The 17,790-nt window shown below is 64.6% G+C and overlaps 1 protein-coding gene and 1 long non-coding RNA gene across 2 annotated transcripts; one reads left to right on the top strand and one right to left on the bottom strand.

The window, feature by feature from the left end:
* Positions 1–1,042: 1,042 nt before the first annotated feature.
* On the top strand, positions 1,043–16,647 carry COL1A1 (collagen type I alpha 1 chain). Its single transcript, XM_030021438.2, is given in 53 exon segments — positions 1,043–1,447; positions 3,039–3,233; positions 3,411–3,445; positions 3,544–3,579; positions 3,668–3,760; positions 3,848–3,916; positions 4,287–4,331; positions 4,611–4,664; positions 4,892–4,945; positions 5,080–5,133; positions 5,330–5,383; positions 5,490–5,543; positions 5,645–5,689; positions 5,979–6,032; positions 6,148–6,192; positions 6,395–6,448; positions 6,780–6,878; positions 6,965–7,009; positions 7,090–7,188; positions 7,455–7,508; positions 7,602–7,709; positions 8,011–8,064; positions 8,269–8,367; positions 8,577–8,630; positions 8,718–8,816; positions 9,103–9,156; positions 9,527–9,580; positions 9,686–9,739; positions 9,868–9,921; positions 10,234–10,278; positions 10,390–10,428; positions 10,430–10,459; positions 10,461–10,490; positions 10,700–10,807; positions 11,178–11,285; positions 11,402–11,455; positions 11,570–11,623; positions 11,730–11,837; positions 11,930–11,983; positions 12,429–12,482; positions 12,724–12,885; positions 13,052–13,159; positions 13,309–13,416; positions 13,636–13,689; positions 13,794–13,901; positions 14,170–14,223; positions 14,330–14,437; positions 14,538–14,591; positions 14,756–14,863; positions 14,950–15,232; positions 15,805–15,995; positions 16,084–16,326; positions 16,407–16,647. Coding segments are annotated over 53 exon segments (4,362 nt in total). The 5' UTR covers positions 1,043–1,365; the 3' UTR covers positions 16,554–16,647.
* LOC115344387 lies at positions 3,987–13,383 on the bottom strand. Its single transcript, XR_003924514.1, has 6 exons — positions 13,272–13,383; positions 11,900–11,981; positions 11,159–11,309; positions 7,991–8,089; positions 5,061–5,201; positions 3,987–4,493 (listed from the first exon to the last, which is right to left on the bottom strand). It is a non-coding gene; the product is annotated as an uncharacterized LOC115344387 (long non-coding RNA).
* Positions 16,648–17,790: the final 1,143 nt, after the last annotated feature.

Here is a 17,790-nt window from a genome sequence, read left to right as displayed (position 1 = left end):
TTCCTGAAAAAAAATAAATAATAAAGAAGTAACTTCGTGGGAGCTCCTGCTCAGACGTGGTTTCCCTCTGCAACAATCCCAGCGCTCCCAGTGCTCCCAGTGTACCGATGAGCCTGCAAGCCCTCAGTATGGAGTACGGGGGGCAAGCAGAGGCGCAAGGACTGAACCCAGCTCTTCGCTCCCCACTCCCCAGCAAGACCCCAGCCCCATTTCCCACCCTTTTCCCTAAAAATCACCCCTTAAAAGAGGGGGTGACCCCCCTTGGGTGCCACATTGCCCTTGAAGGGCTCCTTCCTCCCTCCATCCCCGAGCTCCAGGCGGCCACCCCGGCCCTGGTAAATACGTATATTTTTTTGGCGTGTAATTACACCCTCCCCAAATTGCACGGTAGATTGTGGATTATTGTCAACGAGCTTTTGCTTTTTCCAACCAACGTGGCTCCTTCAAATGTGGAAACGGCCGTGGAGGCGTGCCAGGGGGGGAGAGAGGGGAGCGGGATGGCGAGGAGGGAGAGGATTGAGGAAAAGAAAGGAAAAAAGAGGGAAAGAAAGGGGAAAAAAAAAAAAATTAAAATAAAGCAAGTAGTTCTTGGGGGTGTCTGGGTTGGGGTCCCGCAGGGGATCCTCGCCCAAGGGATGCTCCGGGCGTCTGGTGCTCATGCCCTTGGCCTTTGCACTGTGCTGGGGGGTTTGGTCCTCCTGAACGAGGGTCCTCCTGGGGACGGGTGGGTGGGTGGGTGGGTGGGGTGTTGGGGATCCCCTGGGGTGGGGATGGGTGGGGGGGTCGCCGGCGGGACCAAGCGTTTGCAGTATTCTGACCCCCCCCCCGACCGGTGCAGGACCCGGCGTCGCGTGGCACCGGGGTCCCCAAAGCGCCACGTGCCACATCGCCTGCCCCCACCCCACCCAGTCACATCCAGCCCCCCCCAAACGCCTCAGGATGTGCAAAAACCCCCCTAAACACCCCCCCCCAACCCCCCCCCCTCACCCACCCCAGCATCCCCTTCCCATCCACCCCACAACCACCGCTCCCAGCCCCGCTTCGGGACGACACGCGTGTGCATGTCTGTGTATGCGTGTGCATGAACGGACAGGCGGGGGCTGGGGGGGGGGGTGCGAGGGGTGCCCCCCGACTCGCTGGGTGCCGCTGATTGGTCGAGGGGCCGTCCAAAATTCCCCGGTTGCGATGGGTCCCACCTCTCCCCGCCGCCGCATCATATATAAGGGGAGGCGAAGGAGTGGGCAAGGGCAGTAGGAAGTTTCTGCTGGGGTCTGGATTTGGAGCTCCAGAGTCGGATCGGCCCCGTATGACCCCAACCTAAGAACAAAAGAGACCCCAAAGAGTCTACATGTCTAATATTTAGACATGTTCAGCTTTGTGGATTCTCGGTTACTGCTGTTGATAGCAGCGACTGTACTACTCACCCGCGGGCAAGGAGAAGAAGACAGTAAGTAGTCGGCGTCGGTGATGGTCCTCACCGCCGGTGGGATGCGGGGTGGTGGGTGGGTACGGGGTCGGGCGGCATCTTCGACGCTTGGTCCTGCTGCCATGGGGTTGGGGAAGGATAAAGGGGTGGTTGGCATCTGGAGTGAAAAACAAAACAAAACAAAAAAAAAAAAGTTGGGGGAAATTAGGGGGAAAAAAAAAATAAAAGGAGGAAAAAGTGGGTTGGGGGAATTTGGCGTTGGGGGGTGAAGGGGTTTTAGGGGGTCCATGCTGGCGCGGAGAGTCGGGGCGCCCTGCCAAGAGCGGGGAGGGAGGGAAGGGTGGAGAGGAGCCGGCGGGGAAGGAGGGAGCCGGGGAAGAAGGGGAGGAGGAGGCAGGGAAGGGAAAGGGGGGAAAGAGCGCGGGAGAGAGCTGCGAGGGGGGAGAGGAGGGGAGAGGGGGGGGCCCGGCACCGGGATCTGCAAAAGCCATCAGGAAAGAATTAGAAAAGTCTCGGATGATTCATAAGGAAAATGTTTCGGCAGCCCGTAAAGTCGGGGCTGGCCAGACGGCCCCGCTCGGCCACCCTGGGACTGGGGATGCCGCCCCATGGCCTCCCCGTGGGGCTGCACCGGGGACGGGGGCTCCGGGGGCCGGGGGCACGGTTGGGGTCACCGGCCCCCCCACCGCCGGGTCCCCCCCTGCGCCCCGCTGGGCTGCCTGCGCCTGCCACCTGCAGGCGTGGGGACACGGGGGGGACCCTGGGACGGAGCCAGGCCTGGGGCGCCTTTCGTATTTTGCCCAATTCTGTCATTTTCGGGGGACTTTTTTCCTGTGCTTTTTGGTTTTGTTTTTGGGTTTTTTTTGCGTTTTGCATTTCGCGTTCTGCATTTTGCATTTGACCATATCCGTTCTGCATTTTTGCATTTCGCCTTCTGCATTTTGCCTTTTGCAATAGGCGGTTTCGCCTTCTGCATTTTGCAATATGCATTTTGCCTTTTGCCTTTTTTTTTTTTTTTTTTTTTTAACCCTTGCCGAGCGGGGGGCCATAGGGTCGAGACAGCCCCGTGCCCCCTCCCCGGGACCCTTCCCCACCGTGGGGCCAGCCCCGGGCCCTGGCGCGTCGCCCTGCCCTCCCCACGCCAGCCCCCGCCTGCCTCCAATCTCTGGACTCTTATTCCCCAATCCATCTGGCCTGATCCAGCCCTATCCCGCAGCCGCCTGGATTTAATTTCAGCCCAGACATTGGGGCCAACCCACCCGCTCCCACTCATCCCGTCCCCGTCCCCGTCCCCCGCCGACGGCGAGGACCCCCGTGCCAACCCCCTGCCCGCCGCGGGGGTATTTGCCTTGGCCCCATCCGCCGCGGGACGTAGCAACTGGCTGGAGGTTTTTGTTTAAATTCCAGCGTATGTGGGAAGAGTTTATTGTGGTGCTTTTCCTGTGTCACCGCGATGGGCTGATGAGAACCAGATGAAGGGAGAAACGCTGCAGGAGCGAAGGGGGGATGAAAGGGGGGGGGGGGAGAAAGAGCAAGAGAAGGGCCGTGCGGGGGGCTGCCGCCGTGCCCCCCCGGCCCTCACGCTTCCCCCTGCCCTGCCCCTATCTCCCAGTTCAAACTGGAAGCTGCATACAGGATGGGCTAACGTACAACGATAAGGATGTGTGGAAACCCGAACCCTGCCAGATCTGCGTCTGCGACAGCGGCAACATCCTCTGCGATGAGGTGATCTGCGAGGACACCTCCGACTGCCCCAACGCCGAGATCCCCTTCGGAGAGTGCTGCCCCATCTGTCCCGACACCGACGGTACCGTCTCGTCCTCCTCGTCCCCATCCCGGCGCAGGCTGGTGGTACCCGGGGAGCACTGGGGCTGGATCTCACCCTGGCTCAGCATCCTTCCCCTGGGATGCAGGATGGGTGCGGGGTTGGACGGGGTGGTGGGTCACGCTGGGCTCCTCTAAACGCCCGTCCTTTCTCCCGCAGCCTCCCCTGTCTACCCAGAAAGCGCTGGAGTAGAGGTAAGGGCTCCCTTGCACCCACCCCAAACCCCGGGACATCCCCCACCTATTTTTGGAGAACCCCTTTTCTAACCACCCATCTCGTCTCTCCCCAACAGGGTCCTAAGGGAGACACCGGCCCCAAAGGAGACAGGGTGGGTATCACCCCCGCAGACCCCCCCCCCCCGGCTCTGCCAGGACCCCCATCCTGCAGGGGCTCACCCTCCTCTTCTCTCCCCCCAGGGACTCCCCGGCCCCCCTGGCAGAGATGGCATCCCTGGACAGCCTGGCCTCCCGGGACCCCCAGGCCCTCCAGGTCCTCCAGGCCTCGGCGGAGTGAGTATGGGGGGGGTCCCCGGTGGTGCAGACCCCCATGGGGGTGCCCGCACCCTGCTCACCCCCTGCTCTCTCTCCTGCCTGCAGAACTTCGCTCCTCAAATGTCTTATGGCTACGACGAGAAAGCCGGTGGCATGGCCGTGCCCGGCCCCATGGTGAGCACCGGGGTGGCATGGGTCCCCACGGAGGGGACACGGGGCGGGGGGGGGGGACAGGGGGAGGTGTGAAGCCGGGCGAAGCATCCCGTGCCGGCGATGCCGAGGATGCCGCCGAGCGGTGGGAAGTGGGAGGGATGGGGAGCGGCGTCAGTCCTGGAGGTGATGGGGACAGGCATGGGGTGGTGATGGGGTAGCAGTGGGGTGACAATGGGGACAGGGATGGGGTGGCAACGAGGACAGCAAGGGGCTGTCAATGGAGACAGGGATGGGGTGGCAACGGGGACAGGGAATGGGTGATGATGGTGACAGAGATGGGGACAGGGTGACATGGCAGCCACTCATCCCCACTTTCTGTTCTCCTTCCCAGGGTCCAGCTGGTCCCCGCGGTCTCCCCGGTCCTCCTGGTGCTCCTGTGAGTATCTCCTCCTCCCCTCTCTTTCTGGGGACAAGCAGCCCCAAGGGGCCCTTCGGGTGGCAGGAGGCCGGGTGGGATGGGATGGGGAGAGGGCAGGACGGGGCGTCCCACCCTTCCCGACGGCTACGGAAACACGTGGGGACGCACGTCCTCGTGCCACTATACGGGGGGGTGGGGGGGGTGGACCACCATTGCCACCGGTGTCTGCAAGCCCAATCTTCTCATTTTCTAACCTATTTTTTCCCTTTTTCTTCCTTTTTCCCCACCGACATGCAGGGTCCTCAAGGTTTCCAAGGTCCCCCTGGTGAACCCGGAGAGCCTGGTGCTTCTGTGAGTCCTGCCACCTCCTCCTCCAGCCTGACATCCCACAGGGATGAGGACAAGGCTGCCCGTTCCTAGCCCTGGCCGTGGCCATGCCGTCCCCGCTCCGGGGCATCTCGGCCGGGAGCTGTGGGAATGGGGCTGCCGGATCCCCGCGCTGCCCAGCCTGGGTGACAGGGTGACGGGGCACAGCCATCACCCACAGCATCCTCACCCCTGCCCCGCATCTCTCCTAGGGTCCCATGGGTCCCCGTGGTCCAGCCGGCCCCCCTGGCAAGAACGGAGATGACGTAAGTGGCCTGCGGTTGGGGTCCCCCCCTCACCCCAGTTTGGGGCCTGGTGACCCTGCCAGCCCCCCCCGCCAAGGCGAGCAGAAGCCACCTGGCTTGGGGACATGTCACCAACCTGGTGTCCTTCTCCTTAGGGTGAAGCTGGAAAGCCCGGCCGTCCCGGAGAGCGCGGTCCCCCCGGTCCCCAGGTGAGATGCTCCCTGCTGGGGTGTCCTCCCCGGGGGGCACAGGAGGGGACACCCCCACTGTGGCCTGCCTGGTAGTAAAGCAAGGATGTGACACCAGCTGCCTGCCACCCCCCCCCTTGGGGATGGGGGTAAGGGGGTGTGGGGACAGCCCCCCCCACCCTGAGCATCTCCATCACCACCTCCCCTTTTCTCCTAGGGTGCACGTGGTCTCCCAGGAACCGCCGGTCTGCCGGGCATGAAGGGTCACAGAGTGAGTCCCTCCTCCCATGCTTGCAAGATTTAGGGGAAGGGGATGGACCACCTTGCTGGGTGGTCCCCTCCTGACCCCCCCCCCACTTCTCTCTCCCGCTTCCCAGGGCTTCAGTGGTCTGGATGGTGCCAAGGGTGAGCCCGGTCCTGCTGGCCCCAAGGTGAGGAGCGGTGGCAGCGTCACCCCTGTCCTACCTGTCGAGTCATCGCTGCTCCCTCCTTCCCTCCAGAGCAGGTCCCTCAATGTTTTCCTTTCTCCTAGGGTGAGCCTGGCAGCCCCGGAGAGAACGGTGCTCCTGGGCAGATGGTGAGTACTGGAGTCCCTGGGGACCATGGGGGATGTGGCCTCGGCCAGTAAAAGGGGACGGGGATGAGGGACGAGACGTGATGGGGCGACAGCTCATCCTCAGGGATGCTTCCCTGGGGACGCTTCCCCGGGGATGCCCCAGGGAATGGGGTGGGAGGGGGTTTAACCCCCTGGAAATGTTGCTGTGGGCAGGAGCAGGGAGGAATGGGGGGGCCCAGGGGTGGGAGGAGGCACCGAAAGGTGAAAGTGTCTCTCCTGGTGACCCAACCATGTCCTCTCCCCTCCCCAGGGTCCTCGTGGGCTTCCCGGCGAGAGAGGCCGTCCCGGTCCATCTGGCCCCGCTGTGAGTATCTGGTTTGGGTAGGGCTGAGCATCCCCTGCCCGGGCCATGGAGCGGGGGGCTGGGGGCCACCTCTCCTGCCAGTGGGCATCACTAATGGGTGCCTCCTCTCTCACAGGGTGCTCGTGGTAACGACGGTGCTCCTGGTGCTGCTGGTCCTCCCGTAAGTAACCCCCAAACCCATGCACCCCCTACCAGCACCTGGCATCAGCTCCAGCTTCTCCAGAGGGAGATCCCATCCCAGTTCCACCACGGCCAGGAAATCCTGGCTGGGGGCCAGAGCTGTGCCGCCCGGAAAACCACGGCCAGCGCCAGAGGTGTGAGGTGGGATCCCTCCTCTGACACGTGCCCTCTCTCCCATCTAGGGTCCAACTGGCCCTGCTGGTCCCCCCGGCTTCCCCGGTGCTGCTGGTGCTAAGGTAGGACCTGCCTGGCCATCTCCTCCCAGGTGGCATCTCCTGGGCTGGGAGAAAGTGGTGGGAACTGGGAGCGTGGGGTGAGGGAGAAGGACCGAGCGTCGAATGGGTTCGCCATGTGGCCCCAGAATGAGAAAGCCCAAAGTGCCGTGGGCTCGCAGCTGCCCGGGACGGTGGGGCAGACGGGGACATCCCCAGCCAAGTCCCGTGGGTGTCTCTCCTGGCTTTGCCTCCATGGGAAAGGAGCTGCAGATGGAGGGGGAAATCAGCCATGTCAGGGGTATGAGGGCAGCCCTCGTGCTCACGGCTCTTCCTCCCTCCTCTTCCTCCCCAGGGTGAAACTGGTCCCCAGGGAGCTCGTGGCAGTGAAGGTCCCCAAGGTGCCCGCGGTGAGCCCGGTCCCCCCGGCCCTGCTGGCGCTGCTGGTCCTGCTGTAAGTGGCATCCGACACTCCTTGTCCTTTGGCCTCACGTCCCGCCAGCCCCGACATAACCCTCCTCCTCCTCTTTCTCTCCACAGGGCAACCCCGGTGCTGATGGTCAACCTGGTGCCAAGGGCGCAACCGTGAGTGTCCCTTGCCTCCCGCTTGGCTCTGGGACGAGGGGGCCGTGCTGCTCCCTCACCACTTCGTCTGCCTCTTCTAGGGTGCTCCTGGCATTGCTGGCGCTCCCGGCTTCCCCGGTGCCCGCGGTCCCTCCGGACCCCAGGGTCCCAGCGGTGCCCCCGGTCCCAAGGGTAACAGCGTAAGTATCCCCGGACACCTCCGTCCACCTCTTCCTGGGGTCAGATCCCTTCTTCTGCTCCAGCAAGCTGCTGTCCCACCTGGAGATGTCTCCTCTAGCATCCCCCGTCCCCTCCGGCCCTGCGAGTGCAGGATGGTGCTGGAGGCCAACACACGATGAGCATCCCCCCTCCTGCTGAGGGGCTGGGCAGGATGAGGCTCAGGGCTCCCTTTGCTCATTAATGTGGTGTTAAACATTTTTTTCCTCTTCTCTCCTTCCACCTCCAGGGTGAACCCGGTGCTCCAGGCAACAAGGGAGACACTGGTGCCAAAGGCGAACCCGTAAGTGACCCCCCCCCACGTCTCCTCAGGGGCTCGGCCCCTCCTGGCTCCCATGTATCCCATGGGTGCTCATCCCTTCGCCTCCTTCCCCAGGGTCCCGCTGGTGTCCAAGGCCCCCCCGGCCCAGCTGGCGAAGAAGGCAAGAGAGGAGCTCGTGGTGAGCCCGGCCCCGCTGGGCTTCCCGGCCCCGCCGGCGAACGTGTGAGTAGGAGCAGTCCCCGTCCCATCTCCGCCGTGTCCCCGTCACCATCCCCGTCCTCCTCCCATCTCCCAAAGTCCAGCGGCTGAGCGTCGTGGGTGCTCGGGGACAGGCACCCACCGTGGTGACACCCCCAGCCCCTTCCGATGCCGCACCGAGGTCTCCAGCGGAGCATCTCAGCAGGGACGCCAGGCTGCTCCCACCGGTGGCCGGGTCCCACATCAGCGCATCCCTCCCCCGCACCCCCAAACCCCCTGAGGTCACCCCGTGTCTCCACACTGACCCTTCTCCTGTCCCTCGCAGGGTGCTCCCGGCAGCCGCGGTTTCCCTGGTGCTGATGGCATTGCCGGTCCCAAGGTAGGTGCCCAGATCTCCATCCCACCTGTCCGGGCGAGAAAGCCGTGTCCTCAACGGGGCGGTGGGGACACCGGGCATTTGTCACCCATCCCCGCGTGTCGGCGAGGCCGGTTCTGTGCCGCCGCCACCTCCGGTGACACGGCTCCGGTCCTCATCCCTGGGTGATGCCCTGCAGCTGGGGTAACCTCTGTCCCCTCTCCCCAGGGTCCCCCCGGCGAGCGCGGCTCCCCCGGCCCCGCTGGCCCCAAAGGATCTCCTGGTGAAGCTGGACGCCCCGGGGAACCCGGCCTCCCTGGTGCCAAGGTGAGCACGGCGGGGCGGTGGGCACGGTGGCTACGAGGAGCCGCGAGCCACGTCAGCACGGCCGCCGCGCTGGTGGCCCTGCTCCAGGGACGGATGCCAGCCGCCGCGCTCTCCGTGCTGGCGGAGAAGCCGCTTTCCAGGATGCTCGCGTTTGCTGGAGCATCTCTTGGAAGCCCTGAGCTCCTAATTCACCTCGTGCTCCCTCGCAGGGTCTGACTGGAAGCCCTGGGAGCCCCGGTCCCGACGGCAAGACTGGCCCCCCCGTAAGTTGTACCTGCCGATGCCCCCCCTCTCCTCCCTTGGCTGGCCACGGACTCTGCTAACGGGGTGCTCGCTCCCCTCCATAATAGGGTCCCGCTGGTCAAGACGGCCGCCCCGGCCCCCCCGGCCCCCCCGGAGCTAGAGGTCAAGCCGGCGTGATGGGTTTCCCCGGTCCCAAAGGTGCTGCGGTGAGTGTGAACGGGAGCTGCCTCCCCCGGGGGGGCTGCTGGAGATGCTGCTGCCCACGAGGAATTGCCACCCGCCGGCCACTGCCACCACCCAGGACAGTGGCTGCGGGTGGGCGCCTGGCTCCGGTGGAGCAGGCACCCAAGGAGGGGTGGCTCAGGGGATATGTCCCCCCCCCCCCCGGGGAGGGCTGCGCAGCTGCATCCCCCAGCCTGCCCGAGCCCGCAGGCTTGCGCCCGTCGGTGTCTCCGTGCCGTCACGGGTCTCATCCTGCTCTCTTGCTTTCAGGGTGAGCCCGGCAAACCCGGCGAGAGAGGTGCTCCTGGTCCCCCCGGCGCCGTTGTAAGTATTTGCCAGAGCCCAGCCAGCCCGGTGGGGGCTTGGCAAGGAGCTTCGCCCCGGCGTGGGGCGGCAGGGATGGGGTGTGGGATGGCCGAGCTGGGGCCGGGGAAGGCTCCAAGGATGAGGACGGCAGCGGGTTGAGGTGGTTGGGACTCCAGCCCGGTGGCTGCCAGCAGCTTTGGAGTGGGGACAGCAGGGAGGTGACGTGGCCGCGGGCAGCTCGCCATGGCTTCTCCAGTCCTTCGAAGGCTGCTATGGCCGCATCCAGACCCGCATCCCATTCGGGGGCGGGGTGCAGAGTCCCACGGGGGTATCACGGAGCTGCAGGTTGGGGCTGCGCTCTGAGCACCCTCTTCTCCCTCTTCCACAGGGTGCTGCTGGCAAAGATGGTGAAGCTGGTGCCCAAGGTCCTCCCGGCCCTACCGTGAGTATCGACAAGCCCTTGGCGACCCACGGCCACGCTCGGCCACTGGAGAAGGGGCTCAGGAGCCGACTGCCCCCCCCCTCACGCTTGTCCCGTCTCCCCCAGGGTCCCGCTGGAGAAAGAGGTGAACAAGGTCCCGCTGGTGCTCCTGGCTTCCAGGTGAGGGGTGTCCCCTTCCCTTGCGAGGGGACAAACCGTCCAGGGTGGGGGGTGACGTTACCCTTCTCCTCGCCCCCTTTGGTCCCCCACCTCCGTGGTGTCTCATCGCTCCTCTTCTTCCTCCCCAGGGTCTGCCGGGCCCCGCTGGTCCCCCCGGTGAGGCTGGCAAGCCCGGTGAGCAGGTAAGTGTGGGCAAAGCACGGCCGTGACGTGAGACCGTCCCTGTCCCCTCCCCATCGCCCCTCTCCCAGCCGGGGCTGGGGGCTGCTGATGGGGTGACCCCCCCCCCCCCCCCCCAGTGCACCCCGAAGCGATGTGCACCCCATAGCCTCTCCCCCAGGAGCAGTGGGGACCCCAGCCCTGCCTCATCCCCCCCCCCGGCACTGTGGGACCCCCCTCCCTCCCCACCCCTGGGGTCGTACCGGGGACCCTTCTGCCTGTCCCCAGGGCCACCCCTTCCCGCTCTGACTCTGCACCCTCTCCCTCCCGCACAGGGTGTCCCCGGAGACGCCGGTGCCCCCGGTCCCGCCGGTGCCAGGGTAAGTTGAACCCCGCTCGCTCCCCAGCCGGTTTTCGGCACCCCCCCCCCCCCACCGGTGCCCGCCGACCCCCCTGACGGCCTCGGCCCCTCTCCTATTTTCCCTCTCCAGGGTGAGAGAGGTTTCCCCGGTGAACGCGGCGTCCAAGGCCCCCCCCGGTCCCCAAGGTCCTCGTGGTGCTAAACGGTGCTCCCGGTAACGATGGTGCTAAGGTAGGTGCGAGGTCTCGGCTCCGCCGCGCCAGGTTGGGACTGTCCGGGTGATGGGTGGCTCTTGGGGTGCAGATGTAAAGGTGGGGGGTGGGTTTGGCTTCACCCCCTTTTGCTGAGGTTGGTGCTGAAGCCAGGGAGGAATTTGCTGTGCCAAGGAAGGGCTGGGTTCTCGCTAACACCCGTTTTTTTTCTGTCTCTCTCTTGCCCAGGGCGATGCTGGTGCTCCCGGTGCCCCCGGGAACCAAGGCCCCCCCGGTCTGCAGGGTATGCCCGGAGAGCGTGGTGCTGCCGGCCTGCCAGGCGCCAAGGGTGACAGAGTACGTGTCCCCCAAAATCCTGATGTCCCCCCCCTTGGTTCTCGGCTCCCAACCATCCCTGTGCTCCCCACCATCGTCCCTTCGGGGCTGAATGCGGTCCCCTAAGCCGAGGCCGGTGGGCAGCAGCCCCCTGGGGAGGGGATGCTCAGTGCCACCTCTGTCCCCATCTGAGCACGGCCCTTGGGGACAGTCCCTTGCTGCGAGCTGAGCCCAGCTCTTCCCCCGGAGCCTGGGAGGAGGAGGATGATCCCAGTGAGGATGAAGAACCAGGGGTGCTTCGGTGCTGCTGCGCAAAGGGGAGAGGAAAAGCAGGGGTGACCACCCTGGAGGGGACCTCCCCAGGTAACCCACCATCATCTTCCTCTCCCAGGGCGACCCCGGTCCCAAAGGTGCTGACGGCGCTCCTGGCAAAGACGGTCTCCGAGGTCTGACTGGCCCCATCGGCCCCCCCGGCCCCGCTGGTGCTCCTGGTGACAAGGTACGGCCGTCCCCCGGCTGGATGCTGCACCGGGGACAGATGTGTCCTGGTACCCACTGCCACCTCCTCGCCACAGTCTTGACCTCCTTTTTTTTGGTTTTCCTCCCCTTTTCCAGGGTGAAGCTGGTCCCCCCGGTCCTGCTGGTCCCACTGGTGCCCGTGGTGCTCCCGTAAGTGTCCCCCCCCCACCCTGGCTGATGCCCCTGCCATGGGTGGCCACCCTTTGGTGGCCATCGGTGGCCATCCCCCGCCTGGGGTGACACCTTCCTCACCGTCTCTCCTAGGGCGACCGCGGCGAGCCCGGCCCTCCCGGTCCTGCTGGATTTGCTGGCCCCCCAGTAAGTGCGACGGCCTCGCTCCTCCCTACCCCGGGGGCCTGATCCTGCCCCTCCGGGGCCACGCTGTGCCCCCCACCGCGATTCACCCCACTCCGCTCTCCCGCAGGGTGCCGATGGCCAGCCTGGTGCTAAAGGTGAAACTGGTGATGCTGGAGCCAAGGGTGATGCCGGTCCCCCCGGCCCTGCTGGCCCCACTGGTGCTCCTGGCCCTGCCGTAAGTTGCCCCCCCCCCACGCCCCCCACTCTCTCAGGGTTCAGCCCCACGCTGTGGCTCACCCCTCTCCTCCTCTTCTTCTTCCTCCACAGGGTGCTGTTGGTGCTCCTGGTCCCAAAGGTGCTCGCGGTAGCGCTGGACCCCCTGTAAGTACCAGTCTCATGGTGGGGAGGGGGCTTTGGGGCTCCCAGGGACACCCCCCCAGACACGAACACCCCTGGGTGGCTTAACTCCCCACTGCGTTTCGCTCCATCCCCCCAACACCGTGGAGGCAGAGGGGAGCTGTGGCATTTCCAGCCCCGCACCCCCCAAAACCATCTGGGGGGGAGGGCATCGACCCGGGGTGGCTTCATCCCGGGGGGGGGGGGGGGGGGGAATGGAGCAGAGGGGAAAAGGGGGGGTTTGCCTTTAGCCCCCCCCGCCAAATCAGCCCCAGCTCCCCCCTGGATGGATGCTTTCCTCCTGGCCACCAGCCCTGGGGCTCTCTTTGGTGGCCCCCAGCCAGGGGACCGTCCCCTGGACCCACTCCATGGCGGGGGCAGGCGATGCCTGGATCCGGCCCCCGGTGACTTCAGTTTTTCTCCCTTCCAGGGTGCTACTGGTTTCCCTGGTGCTGCTGGAAGAGTTGGTCCCCCCGGCCCCTCCGTGAGTACCCCTGGCAGGGCGAGAGGTGGGGGGGACGGGGGCGGGGGGGGGCGGGAAGGTGCTGGACGTTGGCTGCTGGTGATGGGGGGACGTGGGATGGGAGGTGCTGGGCACCCATCCAGCTGGTTCAACGTGGCCGCCCTGTCCCAGTTGGCACTGGGACACCCCTGGCTGCCCTTCAGCTGGCAGCTGGGGGGGTCCTGGGCTGCTGCCTGATGGCATTGCCTCCCCTCCCGCCCAGGGGAACATCGGTCTCCCCGGCCCCCCCGGCCCCAGCGGGAAGGAAGGTGGCAAAGGACCCCGCGGTGAAACCGGCCCCGCTGGCCGCCCCGGTGAGCCTGGCCCTGCTGGCCCCCCCGGCCCCCCCGGCGAGAAGGGTTCTCCTGGCGCTGACGGCCCCATCGTAAGTCCCCCCCCCCCCCCGCCGCGGTCGGACCCCCTCCACGGAGCCAAAGATGCTGGGGCAGCATCATGCTCCCCCCGCAGCCCGGCATCCCTTGGCCGTCCCCTCCCTCAGGAGGGTGCCCCCCACCGCCGCCACCACCCTGAGGTGCCGTTTGTCCCCACAGGGCGCTCCCGGCACCCCCGGACCCCAAGGTATCGCTGGCCAGCGCGGTGTCGTCGGCCTCCCCGGACAGAGAGGCGAGAGAGGCTTTCCCGGTCTGCCTGGCCCCTCTGTGAGTACCCGGGGGGCTCCCCGGAGAACAGATGATGCTAGGACCCCCCCCAGGGGTCCAGCTCACCCATGCAGCCCCCACGGCTGCAGCCCCGGCGGCGGAGGATGCTCACCGGTGTCCGACACCCCTCTGTCCTCTCCCCTCCGCAGGGTGAACCCGGCAAGCAAGGTCCCTCCGGTTCCCCTGGCGAGCGCGGTCCTCCCGGCCCCATGGGCCCCCCCGGCTTGGCTGGACCCCCCGGTGAAGCTGGACGTGAGGTGAGGGGCTGTGGGTAACGGTCGGTGTTGGGGGGCACGGACCCCCGCGCGTCGGCGTTGGGCTCGTCGCGCTGAGGACTTGCCAACTCGCGGCGCTCATGAGCGCTGCCGTAGTCGATGCACGCCGGGGCCCGCGGCGGGTTCGGCAGAGATGGCGCCGTCCAGGCCTTCGTTAAGCCCCCCGCCTGCCCTAACGAGGGGATCTTTGCTCCACCGTAGGGTGCTCCCGGTGCTGAAGGTGCCCCCGGTCGTGATGGTGCTGCTGGTCCCAAGGTGAGTGGGCTGGTGAGGGGGCTGTGGGAGGGGGCCGTGGGGCTGCGCTGACCCACGCTGACCTCACCTCCTCTTTCTCCTCCTCCTCCTCTTCCTCCTCACAGGGTGACCGTGGTGAGACTGGCCCTGCTGGCCCCCCTGGTGCTCCCGGTGCCCCCGGTGCCCCCGGCCCCGTCGGTCCTGCTGGCAAGAGTGGAGATCGCGGTGAGACCGTAAGTGATGCTCTGCCCAGCGTGCCCCCCCACCTCGCACCCCTCCCTGGCCCAGGGCTCAGCCCGGGCTCCACCGTTACGGAGCAAGGACCGATCCTGCAAACCCGTGGCGGGTCAGGATCCGGCCCAGGGCTCAGCTCTTGCCGCTGGAGGGAGCTTTCCCGGGAAGTCAGGCGTCCCACCAGCCGGCTCGGGGTGACACTGCCCTGAGCCGGTGGCAGCAGAAGGTGGAGGATGCTCTAACCTGTCCCCTTCTCTCCTGTTCCAGGGTCCCCAAGGTCCCGCTGGCCCCGCTGGTCCTGCTGGTGCTCGTGGTCCTGCTGTAAGTTGATGTTCTCCTCCGTCCTCCTCGGTGCTTCTGCGTCCCCATGGGCGCGGGGTCGGTGTCTGGCCTGGACCCCGCTCAACGCATCTTCCTCCTCCTCCAGGGTCCACAAGGTCCCCGTGGTGACAAAGGTGAAACTGGTGAACAGGGTGACAGAGGCATGAAGGGTCACAGAGGCTTCTCCGGTCTCCAGGGCCCACCTGGTCCTCCTGTAAGTCCCATGGGGTGACGGTGGCCCCGGGTGCTGCCCCACGTCCTGGAAGCAGAGCGAGATGCTGATGGGACCTCTTCTTGTTCCTTGCTTTGCACAGGGCTCTCCTGGTGAACAAGGTCCTTCTGGTGCTTCTGGTCCCGCCGGTCCAAGAGTAAGTCCCCAACTGAGCCATGACCTGGGGCTGGAGCATCCCCTGGGGGGGGGGGAGAGGGTCCCCGCTGTCATCGGCTTTCTCATGGGGACGTGGGTCGGGGCTGGAGGGGAAGACTCTGCCCAGGCAGGATGGCCGTGCTCACCCCTTCTCCTCTCCCGCAGGGTCCTCCCGGCTCCGCTGGTGCTGCCGGCAAAGATGGTCTCAACGGGCTGCCCGGCCCCATCGGTCCCCCCGGCCCCCGCGGTCGCACCGGCGACGTCGGCCCCGTCGTACGTATCGGCCCCTCTGCCGCCGCCCGCCCAGAGCCGCCTGCCTTCATCTCCCGCTCACCATCCTCTTCCTTCTCCTCCCGCAGGGTCCCCCTGGCCCACCCGGCCCCCCCGGTCCTCCCGGCCCCCCCAGCGGCGGCTTCGACTTCAGCTTCCTGCCCCAGCCGCCCCAGGAGAAGGCCCACGACGGCGGACGCTACTACCGAGCCGACGATGCCAACGTGATGCGCGACCGGGACCTGGAGGTTGACACCACCCTCAAGAGCCTGAGCCAACAGATCGAGAACATCCGCAGCCCCGAGGGCACCCGCAAAAACCCTGCCCGTACCTGCCGCGACCTGAAGATGTGCCACGGCGACTGGAAGAGCGGTCAGTGTCCCCGCGTCCCTCTGGGATGCTCTCACCTCCGTCCCTCCGGGATGCTCTCACCTCCGTCCCTCCGTCCCCTCTACCTGCTCCTCACCTCCCTCCTTCCTCCATCCCCCCTGGTCGATCCTCACCTTCATTCCTCCATCCTGTCTCTCGTGGCTGCTCTCACCTCCATCCTCTACCTCTCGTGGCTGCTCCTCGCCTCCAACCCTCTTACCTGCTCCTCACCTCCATCCTCCATCCCTTCATCCCCCGTTTCTCACAGCTGCTCCTCACCCTCCTTCCTCTGTTCCTCACGGCTGCTGCTCCACTTTATGCTCCACCCGCCAGATCCCTCCTGCCTGCTCCTCACCTCCCTCCTCCACCTCTCACGGCTGCTGCTCCTCACCTCCTCCCACCACCCCTTCATCCTCCATCTCTCCCAGCTACCCTCACCTATCCCTCTCATCCTCTGTCCCTTCCACCTGCTCCTCACCTTCATCCCTCACGGCTGCTCCTCGCCTCCATCCTCCATCCATTGCGGCCACTTGCCCCCCTCCCCGCTCCCTGACCCCCTTCCCTCTGCCCCGCAGGCGAATACTGGATCGACCCCAACCAAGGCTGCAACCTGGATGCCATCAAGGTCTACTGTAACATGGAGACGGGCGAGACGTGCGTCTACCCAACCCAGGCCACCATCGCCCAGAAGAACTGGTACCTCAGCAAGAACCCCAAGGAGAAGAAGCACATCTGGTTCGGCGAGACGATGAGCGACGGCTTCCAGGTGAGCGGGGCGGCGGGGGGATGATGAGGGGGGAGACAACTGGGATGGACAACCAGCTCCGCAGCGCCTAACGCCTCTTCTCCGGCAGTTCGAGTACGGCGGTGAGGGCTCCAACCCAGCCGACGTCGCCATCCAGCTGACCTTCCTCCGCCTGATGTCCACCGAGGCCTCCCAGAACATCACCTACCACTGCAAGAACAGCGTCGCCTACATGGACCGGGACACCGGCAACCTGAAGAAGGCCCTTCTCCTCCAAGGCGCCAACGAGATCGAGATCAGGGCTGAAGGCAACAGCCGCTTCACCTACGGCGTCACCGAGGACGGCTGCACGGTGAGTGGTCCGGGGGATGGTCACGGTGGCGGTGGTGGGGCCGCGTTATGGGGACGGGACTGATCCTGACCTCCCCGCAGAGTCACACCGGCGCTTGGGGCAAGACAGTCATCGAGTACAAGACGACAAAGACCTCTCGCCTGCCTATCATCGATTTGGCTCCCATGGACGTTGGCGCTCCAGACCAGGAATTCGGCATCGACATCGGCCCCGTCTGCTTCTTGTAAACTGGACGCCCCACGCGTAACAGGAGAGAGTAATAATAATGATAATAATAATAAAAAAAAAAAAAAAAACAGCCAAAAAAAAAGGAGAAAATTTCACATGGACTTGAATTTGTGTCGGTTTCTATCCAGCGTCTCTAAAACTATTTGCGTTTCCATAAAAGAAAAACCTAAAAAACACCCCCAAAAAAAGCATTAAACCAAAAAAAAAAAAAAATAAATGACTTTTCAAACAAAATCACCAGGAAGTGGGTTCGCTTGCTTGCCCTCCTCTCCTCCTCCTCGGGGTCAGGCACTCCTCACCCCCGAAGACGGCGTGGCTCAGCTCACCGAAAGCGCCGCCGCGGCCGCGCCGAGCCCCCCCAGCAGTGCCGAGCCCCCCCCAGCCCGGAGCGCCGGCACCGGCCGAATCCCCCCCTCCAGCCGACCTTTCCCCACTGGCCTCTTTGCTTCTTGCATCTCATGAGTATATTAATTTTTTGCTGCAAGGAAGATGTTTAACTCTTGGTTATAATTTGCTTTTTGTTGTTGTTTTCCCTCTCTCTCCCCCCTCCCCTTGTTTTTGGTTTATTTTTTTGTTCTTATTTTATTTTTATTCAGGCAGCAAAATCAATTCATTCCCAAGCACATCAGGGGAGCAGCCGCTGCCCCCACCGCCGAGCAGACCCGACCCTTCGCTGCATACTCTCCTTTTCTGGAAGGCTACCTCACCGCTGTGCTTTGGGTTGTTTTTTGTTTGTTTGTTTGTTTGTTTTTAATTTGGGGGTTATTTTTATTTCATTTTCAAGTAGTCTTAGCTTTGTTTGGGGTTTTTCAGCCATGCCGGGACTTTCCTGCCAGGTTCAGAGCAAAGGTGCTAATTTTTCTCTAATATTCCCCACCCCATTTTGTTGCTCTGTTGATCTTTTATTTTTATTTCTTCCATTCAAGGTCCCTCGGGAATCACTGAGGTTTCTTATCCCCAGAATTTTTATCCTGTGCTTTTTTTTTTTTTTTTTTATTCTCTTTTATTTTGGTCCCACAACACCCGAGCCCGGGACCGCCTGGTGCTACAGCCTCCAAAGGCGCGACTCAGCTTGATTTATTTTAATTTCTCTCTATTTTGTTCCCCCCCCCCCCCCCCCCCCCGACTCCTTCTTTGCTGCCCAGCTCAACTTGTGAATTTTCTAAAGGTGCTATTTAACACCCCCCCCCCCCCATCCTGCAAGCAAATCCCGGAGCAAATGCAAGGTAGAACCAA

The sequence above is a fragment of the Aquila chrysaetos genome, chromosome 8 (assembly GCF_900496995.4).
Source record: "Aquila chrysaetos chrysaetos chromosome 8, bAquChr1.4, whole genome shotgun sequence".
NCBI classification, from domain to species: domain Eukaryota; kingdom Metazoa; phylum Chordata; class Aves; order Accipitriformes; family Accipitridae; genus Aquila; species Aquila chrysaetos.
The sequence above is the reverse complement of the archived record's forward strand: the minus strand, read 5'-3'. Positions and strand labels throughout refer to the sequence as shown.